General features: G+C 32.1%; 1 protein-coding gene across 1 annotated transcript in view; it reads left to right on the top strand.

The window, feature by feature from the left end:
* Window positions 1-13,995, top strand: part of SIPA1L1 (signal induced proliferation associated 1 like 1) — a 190,399-nt gene that overhangs the window by 76,262 nt on the left and 100,142 nt on the right. Inside the window, 2 exon segments of the mRNA XM_074290126.1 lie at window positions 1,274-1,462; window positions 11,648-11,822. Coding sequence (XP_074146227.1) covers window positions 1,274-1,462; window positions 11,648-11,822 — 364 coding nt within the window.

The raw sequence follows: 13,995 nt of genomic DNA, 5'->3' as shown, positions 1-13,995 counted from the left end.
TATGCCTGAGGAGCATTAGCTCTTCCTGAGGTAGTCATTAATACATAGGAATTTCCCTTTAACTCTTATGTTAATTTAAATGTACATTCCATATGAAGAAAAAAAGCCTTAAAAAAGAGAGAAAGAAAAGGACAAAAGAGGTTTATATTTAATGATTGTACTACTAACTTGTTCAAATTAGATTAAAATTAATATTCTTAGTGAGTCAGCTTTGAATAAAGCTAATGTGGCATTATGTTTTACTCTTTGGTTGATAACAGTTCAGAGAAAACTTCTAAGTACTAACTGTATGCAAAACACCATATTGATAGCTTAGGAAAAATACAAAATTTAGTCAAGCTACAATTCTTGCTCTCTTAGAAATTATGGTTTAAAGAGAAAAAATTTGTATTGTGCAATATTTTATCGTAAGTTCATTTTAGTCATGACAGAAAATGTTTTGTGAATTTGGTAGATAAAAGTTGTTATCACTGAGAGGAAACTAAGAACAAAGGAAAAGAGGGGAAAGATTAAGCAGAGATTAATTTAAAAAAAAGATGAGATTTGTTTGGATAGGCACGGAGGTGACTTTAAGTATAATTTTAATTCATCTTGCAAAGTTCATGAAGGAGAGTCTTCTCAAATATAATGAATTGTGTGAGTTTTTAGGGAGCTGGGGGTAGTCTACTTTGGCTGCAATACAATGTTTGTTGTGGGGGAAGGGGTAATATAAGTTTAGAAATGTAGCATGGTGCCAGATTATGGAATGCCTTACATGCCAAAGGAGTTTGAAACTCAATAAGCAAGTCAGCCATTTAATTTGTTTTATTTTAGTAAATTATTAAATTATATTTTGTTTTCACCACATACCCTTCTTTATATTGTTTGACTAAATCTTCTTAAAATAGTTGCCCATCTTTTCATTCATGAATATTAACATTAGCTTCTCATGCTATCTCTTTTATACTCCTTTCTTTCTCAATTTAACTTTTTTTTTTTTTTTTTTTTTTTTTTTAACTGAAGCAGTTGGGGTTAAGTGACTTGCCCAGGTTTACCCAGCTAGGAAGGGTCTGAGATCAAATTTGAACTCAAGTCCTCCTGGCTTCAAGGCTGGTGCTCTATCCACTGCGCCACTTAGCTGCCCCTCTTCTAATTAATTTTTCAAAAATAATTTATTTTTTCTTAAACATGAAACTGTATGACTTGGTTAAGATAGCAGAATTTGGTAATAAAAACTTTTGAGGTATCCTAATATGTTGGAAGGGCCTTACTGGAATATATTTCTTTTATCTAGCTCCTGACATTAAGAGGTGCTGTATTAGAAGATGCTATCCCTTCAACAGCAAAACATTGTACTGCTAGAGGACTGCCTTTGAAAGAAGTGCTTGAACATGTGATTCCTGAGCTAAACGTCCAATGTCTGAGGTTGGCCTTTAACACTCCCAAAGTCACAGAACAACTCATGAAGCTAGATGAGCAAGGGGTAAGTGACATGAGTAGAGATTGTTTATTATTCATTAAAGTATACCATTCTTTCTAGGAAAGTGAGAAAGTACTGGTAAATACAAAAAAAGTGAACAGAGGTGTTATCCCAATCTTTAAGGGATGGTATTAAGTGAGCCTAAAGTATCCTAGGGATGTTCAATGAATAGCCAACTTAGGTCAGCCAAAAACGTGAAAGTAATATTATGGTAGAAGTTTTGAAGCCAGAAAAGAAAAAAAATTGAGTGCTGTTAGGCTAAGTGGCAGGAATTATATCAATTACCCTATATCAAAGCAGGCTGAGAAGGTTCAAGATTAGAACTTCAAGTAAAAACAAAGACTATTGGTAAAAATCATCAAGGCTGGAATTAGTCATCATCCAGATTTCTGAATTCTCAATTCTTTTAGTGTTATCATTTTTATTTTGCTCATAAATACTGTCAATGTCCCTTGTTAACAGCTTGTCCTGCTTTTTTTTTTTTGTTGTTGTTGTTGTTGTTGTTGTTGTTTTGTTTTGTTTCACCTTCTCCTTAGGAAAACTACAGGGAAATAAAGCTTATGTGGTGGGAGGAATACTAGATCAGGAATTAAAGGACTTGGGTTTGACTTGTATTTGGGGGCTTTGGCCAAATAAAGAAGCTGCTCCCCAACTATGTTCCCTAGACCTGTGATCCTTTGGTTTTGCATCTATCTAAATTTTTAATTTCTGGCATACGTGACACAAAACTAGTGATGCCAAACAAGAACAGAAGCCTGCCCCCATTTCAGACTTAACTGTGGGTTAGATCTGTTAGAAAAGGAGAGCACCACATAGCATTATGTAGGGTTTAACTCGGAGTGAGAATCATTTCTGCTTCAAGGCAATCTGATACCTATTTTGAACCCAAATGCTGTATTGCAGACAGCATAGACAGTTAGTGTAAATAAAATTCTCTCAAAATTGTTGCATATGAGATTTATCAACTCCTCCATGCCACAAAATTGGTAGTTCAACTGTGAGGAACCTTTTTAACAGCCCAGTATAAATTCAACCAGTTTGTTATGGATGATGAGAATCAGAGATAACATATATAAATAATATTTCATTTTGTCATTTGATCTCTAATCATATCAAATGTAGGGTTGGTTTTGCTTTTAACATGATTAGCCTTCTTGCTTTCTGCTAATACACCTTCTGGCTGATATATTTTATGCTACTTTGGTGCATGTGATTCATCATTTCTTGTGTGTTACAGTATATTTCCATTGTGCTTTGGTTGACCCAAAATTTTGATCTTATAGCTTATACTTTTAACTACTTATACTATTTATTACTCAAGTGTTATTCTAAAAAAATTCGGTATTTCTTTTTCAGGAGAAGTTTGAGATCACTTCAAGTATTGCAATGTTTTTCCTAAATATAAATCTACCCCATTTTGTCTCCTTAGTTTAGAGCACACTTCATTGCAGATTTTCGTCATCCACCCATGATATATTTACTGATGGACCAGCTTAAGAAGCTGTCTGTCCCTTAGCATATCATGGTCAGTGGGCATTCTTTTTCTTCTTGTTTTCTCCCTTGTAGATTGTTAGGCCAAACTCTTGAGAGATTTTAGATCTCATTTAATAGGCACTGCAGTGACTTGTGACTTTTTCAGAATTTTATTGCTGTCAATTAGGGATTGCTGTTCCATTTGCACTCTCTTAAGATAGTGACAAACAGAAATGATATGCATAAATGTCTGTTTTCTTTCTTGCTTGATATTAATAGCCTAAGTTTCATCAAACAGAACTATCTCTTTTGTTGATCAAATTACTTCCCAAGTAATCTTGTATAACACTATCGCCATAAAAGACATTGTAGAGAAATTCATTAACGCAATGTGTTGCTCTCCTGGATCTCTCTCTCTTTCTCTCTCACAACACATAGTCAGCAAACAACAAATAGCAAGAATTAAGTGATGGTAGATTGGAGAATATAATTTATAAAACCCTGACTGTTCTTTTCCCACATTTTCATCAGTGATGTCCTTGACAAATTCTTCATATAACATGTAAGGGAACAGTCACTTCTAACCTATGTTGATTTCTCATATGATCTCACCTTTACCCCTTTGCGACCTTGGGCCTCAGTTTTCTCTTCTGGAAGAAAAGGTGATTTAAAGCAGATTGCAGTTGTTATCCTTTCCAGCTTAAGATCTAGAATCTTAAATGCTTTTGTAGAGATATGAAAGTAGACTTATAGCATCTTTTTTCCCCTAATAATTTGGCATTCTCTCTTTTAGATATCTTAAGACTCTAAATCCTTCAATGCCTTAGAAACTGTTGCCTCTAACCTTAAACTTAAACTTATTTTTCTTTGTTTTGTTTAGTACTATTTTTACTTTCTCATGCAAATCAATAGAGACAAAGTTTTGATGATTTTCTTTTTTTTTTATTTTGTCCATTTGTCATTTCTCCTTCTAATTTTCAGTCTCAAATATTTCTAGGGGTGATAAAGATCTTTCAGTAATGTTTTTCAATAAGCTCTTAGTAAAATTAATTTTTCACTTTATCATTCTTATTTCCATATGAGCCATGTTAGTTCTTTTTCAAATACTCACAATTAACACTATTTTAGTTAAGAAACTTTGTGACTTTTGCTTCTTTACTCTTACCCATTCACTGGAGAAGTAGAAAGAAGACCCATTCACTGATGTCAGTTTTGCAATTCTTTTTATTTTCAAAGGTTATTGTCACCAAAAGATTTACCTACAAACTGTAGACTTGGCATTCTTAGCTTGGTGTGCTTCTCTGTACTAGCTAAGAAAGATCCAGAAAGTAGATGCAGTCTGATAGTATAGTGTCGGTATACTATACTGATATATTCTGATATTGGCACTATACTAAAAACCATTCCAGCCTAGAGAAAAGGAAATGGACATTTGCTCTAGATATTGTAGAGGTCAGTAGCATACTAGGACAAGACTTTGGAGTACTACCTATTTATGAAAATAGGTATAAATTAGAATAGATAAATACTGCCTAATTTAAGCCAACAATCCCATATAGCATTACATATATTATTAGGATGGAAGGAATTTTTTTTTTTTTTCCCCACTGACAAGTTTTCCATAGTGGAAGAAAATTTACTTGTTACTTAATTACATAAAAACTCATCTGAGTTTAATTGTATATTCTGTCCAGGATTCATCTTATATAATAATATATCCCCTTCAATTAAAAAATTAAAAAAAACCAGTGCTTATCTGTCCCTTATCTGCATCCTTTGTTAGTTCTTATTTTTAAATCTAATTGTAATGATCTTTGCTGTATTGTGGGTAGTGCATAAAAGAGTAGCAACATTTTTAAAAAGTATTGATGCTTTTAATTAAGGAGAAATTACCCATTGTTGAATAGTTTGTGAACATTTGGATATTTGAATATACTAATCCAGTTTCTTTTTTTTCATTATTAAATATAATGTCACAATTAAATATAAAGTCAGAAGATAATATCTGGAACATAGCTAGTGCTTTCATATGAGTTTTTGTTGGAATACTAGACATCATATAAAAACAACCCAAGGTTTTATTGAAGCCTATCAATATGAAAAAGAAATATAAAGTGGTACTACAAAAAAAAAGTATGCACCATTAGAAACATTATGTCCCGAACCACACTTTTTAATACTACTCTATTTTTGTTGCATTTTAGTTTATACAAATTTTTTGTGGACATATGTAGGATTTTCTTGGCAAAGTTAAACTTTTAAAGTTTAACTTTTTTAGTTAAACTTTTCTTTATTATCCATTGTCATTTAGGCAGGGATGATTTCCACCAAATATTGGTATATAGAAAAACTTAGATATTTAAAATATTTATTTTTTATTAATACAGGATCATAATTAAATGATAATGCTGTGCTTGGAATAATGAAAATGTCAAATCTAAGGATTGGTTTACTAAGTTAACTTTGATCTTTTTTTTTTTTTTTTTTAATACCTTTTTTTGTCATGGAAGAGATTCTTATTTTGAAATGCTATGCCAGTGGAATTCAAGATCCAGAAGTTCTTAACTTGGGAGAGCTTATAAGCATTAACCCAATTAGATGGAGATGTTTGTGACTAAAATATTTGGTGATAGATTTTTTTCTTTTTTTGGCTGTATGAAGAAATGTGCTTTGCATTGGTGAAGAGAGTGAAAGTCAAACAATACCAATATACCATTATAGCAGATTATGTCAGTAAAGTAGAGACTTTTTCAAATATTATGGCACAATGGAATGTTTTCAGAAGAGGGTTTTGTTTCTAATAGTAACACATGGGGAACACATAATTGGTTTTCCTTATATTGCCATTATATTCATGTAATTTGCCATTATAGAAGGCATCCATACAAATCATGGATCCTATCATCTATAGATTAATCCGATTGTGTGTGTGTTTACTTTTAAACTTTTTTTTTATCGTAGTACCTTATTTTTCCAAATATCTACAAAGATAGTTTTCAATATTCATTTTTGCAAAACCTTGTGTCCAAATTTTCCTCCTTCTGTCCCTCAACCCCTCTCCCCAAAATAGCAAGCAGTTTGATATAGGCTACATATACTTCTATATTTATGATACTGTGCAAGAAAAACAAGATCAAAAGGGGGGAAAAAATGAAAAAGAAAAAACAAACAACAACAAAAAAAGTGAAAATACTGAAAATACTCAGTTTCCATAGTTCTCTCTCTGGATGCAGATGGCTCTTTCCATCCCAAATCTATTGGAATTACCTTAAATATCTCATCATTAAAAGAGTGAAGTCCATTAGCACATAATCTTGTTCCAAATTCTCTCCTTGTCCCTAATATATTTAAGATTTTTGCATCAATATTCATTAGAGAGCTTGAGCTATAATTTTCTTTGTTTTCAACCTGCTGATTTAGATATCAGTACCATGTCTGTGTCATAAAAGGAATCTCCTCTTTAAGTCTTTAAAAAATTATTTCTCTAAAGTTTTTTACTTGAGAAGAGAAGTAAGTTGTCTTCTGTCTTCTCTTTTATTTTTCCTGGAACAAACCTGTGATTCATTGTTAGAGAAAACTGAATTGGATGGGGAGAGAAGAACTTAGTATTTTATAATGTATAACCTTGGAAAACTTTACTAATTAATTAATTAATTAATCATTAATTAATTAATTGCATAACCTAGAATCACATCTCTAATATATGTCAAAAGAAGAACTTGAAGCTGATTGTCATACTTACTTTTATTATTTTTTTCAAATATGCTTTCTGAGAACACTATTTTTCTGCTTGTTTTTTTTTTTGGGGGGGTGGAGGGGTAATGGTCAATGTTGATTTCTTATTCCTTTTCCTGGAATCTAATTAATCCTTCAAAGTTCTTTGAATATATTTTATATGCCAAAATTATGCTAGGTAATATGGTGAGCATGTATCCTTTATAGGTATATTTCTGAAATTATTGCAGCATTTGTAATTGGAAGGTTTGAATTTTAATCTAGTACTTGTATAATTTTACACAAATTACTAATGCCTGACCTCAAGATTTAACTTAATACCGTATCTTAGAAATGTACTTAAATAGGAGATGCCATTAAATGAATCTGAATTTACAGTATTTCCTTTGCATCATACCAAAGACTGAAAAAAAGAAATGTGTTTTTTAAAATATGATTTAACAGACATCTGTGTCAAATATTTTCTGTTTCAGTGCCCTCCTTTCCTTCTAATATATCTTCTATTAAAAGCAACCACAGTTTTTCTGGGTGCTCTTGCTCAGGATAAATTATCTAATAGACACATTTTTCCTCCTGACACTGAAATTGTTCAAGTCACCTTGTCACTTTCTTTGCAGAGTAATTCATCTATGATAATTAGTTAAGGGACCTGTCATATATGTGAGGAGCACAGCAATGTGAAATATTGTCTCTAAAATACTGGGCTTTCTATTTTATTTTAATTTTACTACTTATATAAATGTGTTTTTTAAATTATATGAAATAGAAAAATTCTGTCAAAAATAACAAAATCAAATAGAGAAAAACTGGAGTCAGTCAAGCAATTATAAAGCATCTACTATGTTCTAGACACTGCTATATACTGGGAATTATTAAGGTAACATGAACTGACCTGCCAATAAAATTCTATTCCTATGAATTGAAAGTCTCAACTTTATTACATGGTTAGGCTAGTCACATTGTAGAGAGGCTTTTCAGCATTGATTCATTTGAGCATGTCTTCCCTGCCTCTCTGTTGGCCATTCAACTTGAGAGGGGAGCAGCCAACATTTCCTTTTCTGGCTTTAAGGTATCAAGAAGGATCTCAGAGGTCATTTAAGTCTCGAGAATGCTTTCTGTGAACTCAGTTTACATAGCTAGAGCTCTGACAAAGTGTAACCCAGCCTACATGGACGGCAGGCATATGAAATGTTTTTTTGTCAATACTTACTGTTCCACATCTGTGTCATTCCGTCTCCTATTTTTGTGTGCCTATGTGCATGCTGTGTGCCTGGTGTGCTTCTTCCTTGTCTTTATCACATGGAACCTCTAGGCAATTTTAAGGCTCACTTCAGATACCACCATTTTTCTGATTTTCTTATTTTCAGCATTTTCCTGATTTTCTCCCAACTGGTTCCATTTACTCCAGATCACTGTATTTTGCGTATACTTTGACAGAAACTTATTCTATTCCCTGTAATGTTACAGATGCTCCTTCGGAGCAAGAATTGTAGTTTTTAAAAATATTTATATCTTCCTAGTATATAATAGGTGTTTGGGAATTTATTTACTGAATGATATGTCTCAGAGCTAATTGAACAAAGTTGTTCTGATGGCTTCAAGCTTCAGAGAATATTTACTGATAAACCTAGCAGGGTTACTGTGTTTATTATTATATAGCTTTCAATCAGTTGCATGACTGAAGATTGCTACTGAATATCATAAGGCCTTCCCATCTCATTTTTAAAAATCAGAGATATCTTTGATATGCATTCTCAGATAGAATTAGTAGAGTTTCAAAAGTAGATTTCAGACTCCTTTTTCAAGTCAATTATTTTCCTATCTTCTCCTCTTTTAGGTCTCTTGAAAAACATTCTTTCAAAATTAGATGAGTTCTATTAAGGAGATCTCTTTGCACTTGGTGAGATTTAGCTGGACTATCTTTAATCTTAAACTGGTTATGTTTTATCTTGTTGGTCTTTTCTACTTTGCAAGAACAAGTATTTTCTGGCAGAAGCAAATTTTGAGTCCCTTTGGATTCCTCATTGTGGCGATCATTTTATTTGAGTTAAGCTTCTGTAGGAAATGGTGATTTTTTTTTTTTTTTTTTTTTTTTAACTTTTATACATTACTCTTATTTTCCAGTATTAGTAGCTTATTTGGACATGACAAATGGGAGGTGTTGTAATTGCATATTGTGTTGCTTTCATGCCTTTATCCTTTTCTAATTTAGCTTTGATTTTAACTTTGTTCCAATGAAATGATGATTATTTTATTACATGGGTTCATGAGTAATTACATTAGTAATAGTTAACTTTGTTTTAAGAAAGGAACCATATTGGTTTTATGATAGTAGTCGGTACTTGTCTCATCTATTGCTTACTTATTCCCTTCTTAAAAAAGACATTTGCCAGTAGATAAGTAGTCAAACTATTGGAATGAATTGTCTTCATAAGACACTATCTATAAATGACCATATGAAAACACTTTCCAAACCACAAATCATATGAAAATGCAAATGAAAGCAATTGGGGTCTCAACTCCATGAAGCTTCGCAAAGATGACAATGAATTTATATATTTACTGTTAAATAAAATTGCGAACATTTTAAGGTCCGATACTTTTTAAAGCTATACAAAAGGATGAAAAAGGGAGTGGTATTTCTAGACCTTAAATTATATGATGAAATCAACAAAACTTTTTGCTGCTTATTCAAAATTAGTTAAGTACCAGATAAAAATAGATAGTTGAAGTTAATAATAGCCTGATATTCAGTAAACTGATGAATATAAATTATTTGTGGAAGAGTTCAGCATTTGATTTAATTTTCAAGTGTGGAAGATAGTCTGTGCAAAAAAAAAAAAGAAGTACTGTTTGTAAGGAAGTTTATCTCAATCACAAAAGGGCAAAAAGCACAAGAAAGAGCCTAGAAATATAGGTTAGATTCAGGCTATGAGAGCTTTTTAAGAAGTCACATTGAGGAGTTTGAATTTTATTCTGAAAGAAGTAGTAAGCCAATGAACATACTCATATGTATACCTTTGGTGACAATGTGGGAAATGTAGTGAAGTGGGTGGGGAAAGATTTGAGGCAGGAGACCAATTAGAAGGCTTTTGTAATAATATATATGAGAGAGGTAATAAGACCTTGAACTAAGATGGTAACGTGAATGGAGAAATTGTATAAGATTTAGAAGAAATGGAGGTAGAAACAGCAAGATTTGGCAATCATTTTCTATAGTAAGGGGAGAGTCAAGGGTAATGCCAGGGTTATAAACCTTGGACATTATAAAAACTGTAGGTGGTTTTTTTTTTTAAATTTTTAATTTTATTTATTTTTTTAATACTTTGGAAGTTTGGGAGATGGGTAGGTTTGAGGAGAAAGAGCAAGAAGTTTGTTTTGGGCATACAGGATTAGAGATGTCTTTGGGACTCTAATTTGAAATTTCTAGTATGCGGGAAATGATTTGGAACTAGAGCACTGGGGAGACTGGTACATAAGATAAAAATCTGAAAATCAACTCTGTAAAACTATAATTAAATTCATGGGCATTTATGAGGTCACCAAAAGATTGGGAAAGAAAAGGAGGAGAAGCTGCTTTGGAAAATACATGGTTAGTAGACATGAAATGGAGATCTTCTTAAAGTGCCACATCTCAACATCTGTTCTAGTGATGTATACTTTTGACATTTGGACAGTGTTTATTTATTTTCCTACTCGTTTCTATAATACATGAAGACAACTATACATATATATAGATGATATATTTGCAATGCACTGCAATAAGATTGAAGAAGAGGGTTGGTTGGGTAGGATGAGAACTAGAAAATTAGTGTCACAGAAATGCAGAAAGATAAAAACATCCAGGAGAACAATATCACAATAATAATTTCATTGCTTCTTTCAGTTTCAAACATCTAGAAACTCAGTGGGTTATCCATTGGATAGTAGTTAAAAGCAAATTGTGATACTTAATGGAATGTTATTATGTTTCACGTGACAATTAATATGAAGAATCAGAGAAACATGAGAACACAGATGAAAAAAATATGAAAAGAAAAACAAAATAATTACATTGATTAGTCTTGACCCTAGGGAAGAATTGAGAAAATATATATTACCCTCTTCCTACAGAAATAGGCAACTATGGCTGTTGAATATTTTATATATTGTCAGAGAAAGTTGATTTCTTGGTTTTTTCTGAACTTTTTTTTTTTTTTTTTAATCTTTGTTACAAGGAAAAAGTTGGTAGGGAAAAAAGAGTTACTTTTGGAAATGAATGCTGTAAAAACACAGCTTTATAAAAAGTAATAGGTTAAAATTAGATACCTTTAAAAATGCTTGTTCTTTGATAAGTAATTATTCGCAGCTGACCTTTGAGGGAAATGTGACTCAATCATTTGTGCTGATACTGAGCAGCATATTGATGCCTCAACAATATCTGGGAAAATGAATCCTTTCATATTGGGATTAGGAAGGAGATGGTTAGGATTGAATATTTTGTTTCATTTCAAGGTTGCTTTTTGCAAATGGGCTTTACTTTTGAAAGTCTCCTACTTCTCCTACTGCATCTCCCCACCTCTAAATTCTTCTGGAGAAGGAACACACACACATAGATACACATAAACCTTCTATTAAAAAAACTTTTTATTAGCTACTCTTTGCTTGTGCTGAGAATCCCATTAGCTAGAATCTTCTTAAAGTGCCAATATCTCAACATCTATTCTAGTGACATATACTTTTGACATCCTGACAGTTATTTTCCTGCTCATTTCTATAATACATGAAGGCAACTATTGATATATTTGAAATTCACAGCCCTAATAGAAAAGGTCTATGCTACCCTTATTGGGTTCAAAAATTGAAAAATGGTGTGGAAATACATTAGCTAATTTTTAAACATTTTTTCCTAAGGACCTGGTTGAATAATAATAACAACTGGAAAAATTTATTCATATGGAGCATATTTATTCATATGTATATTATTGTCTGTTTTCACAGTTAAGCTATCAGTTGAAAGTGGGTATCATGTACTGTAAATCTGGACAGAGCACTGAAGAAGAGATGTATAACAATGAGTCAGCTGGACCTGCTTTTGAAGAATTCTTACAACTTTTGGGAGAAAGAGTTCGTCTCAAGGGATTTGAGAAGTATCGTGCTCAACTTGATACTAAAAGTAAGAGTTTTTTTATTTCATAAACTTTTAAGTACATTCTGTATGGAAGGTATACTGCTAGGTTTTGAGGAGAGGTGACAAAGAAATTTTAGGTAATATATGGAATTCAGCCTTTTCAGATATTTAATTCTAATATATAATAACAAAAATGCTTATAAAAGAGATATAAACAATGATGTGAGATCCAGAGGTATTGAGAGAGAATGATTGTTACTAACTATTGGTCCATGGAAAAGTTTTGTCAAAGGAAGTCAAATTTGAGGTTGGTTTTATATTTTTAAATTTTCCCTTTAAATGTTTGAAAGAAAAATGAGGGAAAGCTTTATGGGCATGTGAAATGGTTTTGCCAAGATATGGAAGCAGGAGAATGCAGTAAAAGTGTTCTAACAGTTTTACTGGAATATATAATGTGTGAGGGAAATTATATCACAGGATGCTAAAAGTTTTGGGAGTCCCTAAATCGTAGAGCACTTTGAATGACAAATGACTTTGTATTTTAATCACTAAATTTAATTTAATTTAATTTTAGAGAGTTACTAAATCATGCTGAATAGAGAAATTACTTGGCAAAATATGCACAAAAGTTCCCATTGGTTTTATAGTAGTAACTATGCAATTCTTTCTATGTTTGGTTTATATGTATCTTATATAAACAATTATCACTTAGATTAGAAAGTGCTAGGAGTCAGAGGGTCAAGAGCAAAATCAGTTGAGAAATAGAATTCCTTCAATGCTTAAAATACTTGAATGGTCATCTAGTTCAGCCTGTGGATGTCAAAAACAAGGTAACAGATTTTGCTGAATATACTGTAGACAGCTCTGCATGGATCATAAGTAGAAATGTTCATAAAATGATGTAGTTAGTTGTGGTTTGTTGAATTTGTAACCCTTAATTTCTCAATCCTTGTGCTTGCCTACATAATCAGCTTTAACATTTTTTCTATTTAATTTTTTGTATTTAAGTTTACTCTCTAGCCTTTTCCTTCTTGAAATTAACATCAAAGAATTAGAGCATCTTGAAAGAGGAAGGCACTACAGTGGTTTAATATCCTAACCCTTATTTCCCAAGAAACTCACCCTTATTGCATATCTAACAAATGGTCACCCAGACATTGATTGAGGCAGGAAAGTATCTTGCTAAGTAGTAGATTTGTGGACTTCTTAATTGCAAGGGATTTTTTTGTCAGATTTGATGTCAGATATCAACCCTAAATTTACTTCTTAACCCACTGTATGATATTTCATACATGGTTTTGCTAGGACAGAGTACAGAGGGAACCATTATGTCTTTTATTCAGTGAGCTGCAGTGAAGAAGCAACCTGTGTCATTGTCTTTTTTCCATGACTTTGCAATCTTTGGCAAAAAAAGTATTTTTTCCCTATGAGTATCATATATGGCCATGTTTGTCTCCAGACATATATACAAGTTCATGAAGCGCTCTGCTTCATGAAAACAATTCTTGCAGGGTTTTTACTTCCAATTTGCCAGCTAAGTGTATTCATTCAAAAATAGAGGCAATGAAGTCATTTTTAAACAAACAAAGGTATACAATCTTAGGTAAAAATAAAAAAAAAATGGCGTTAAGTAGGTAAATAGATTCTTCTTCAGACATGGTATATTTATTGCTGCCACCCATCCTCTTGCACTCAGTTTTTCACTTTAACATAAAATATTCAAATTAAAGGCCTTTGACCTGCCTTTCTTTGAATGGATCTTTGGAAGAGCCCATTTGCATTGCAGTCAAGACTTATCTCACAGGCTTACTGTATAGGAAATTAAATAAGCACTTGAGTCATGAAAACAGAAAAGCATTCATAAACTCCACTGCAGGAAAGAATTTCCTGTTGCTATGGTTCTGATGCCAACTTGCTAACCACATGCAAGAGAGTCTATTAAAATATATATATAAATAGCCTAACATCTTCACTATGAATGTAAGGTCTCATTCGTGTTCTATTTGTAGCTGGTAAAGAATTATAAACTCTTATAAACCTAAGTGTCTTTCTACTTATATAAGTTCTAACATTTTTCTTATCTTAATTACTACCATATTTTCATAGTTTTTTTTCATTAGTACAGAATTATCATTCATGACAGTAAGTGTATTGAGAACTATAAGGAAAGAAGAGACTAAATACTTATTGTCTAAGTGAATTAGCGAAAATATATATA

The sequence above is a fragment of the Sminthopsis crassicaudata genome, chromosome 2 (genome assembly GCF_048593235.1).
Source record: "Sminthopsis crassicaudata isolate SCR6 chromosome 2, ASM4859323v1, whole genome shotgun sequence".
NCBI classification, from domain to species: Eukaryota; Metazoa; Chordata; class Mammalia; order Dasyuromorphia; family Dasyuridae; genus Sminthopsis; species Sminthopsis crassicaudata.
The sequence above is the reverse complement of the archived record's forward strand: the minus strand, read 5'-3'. Positions and strand labels throughout refer to the sequence as shown.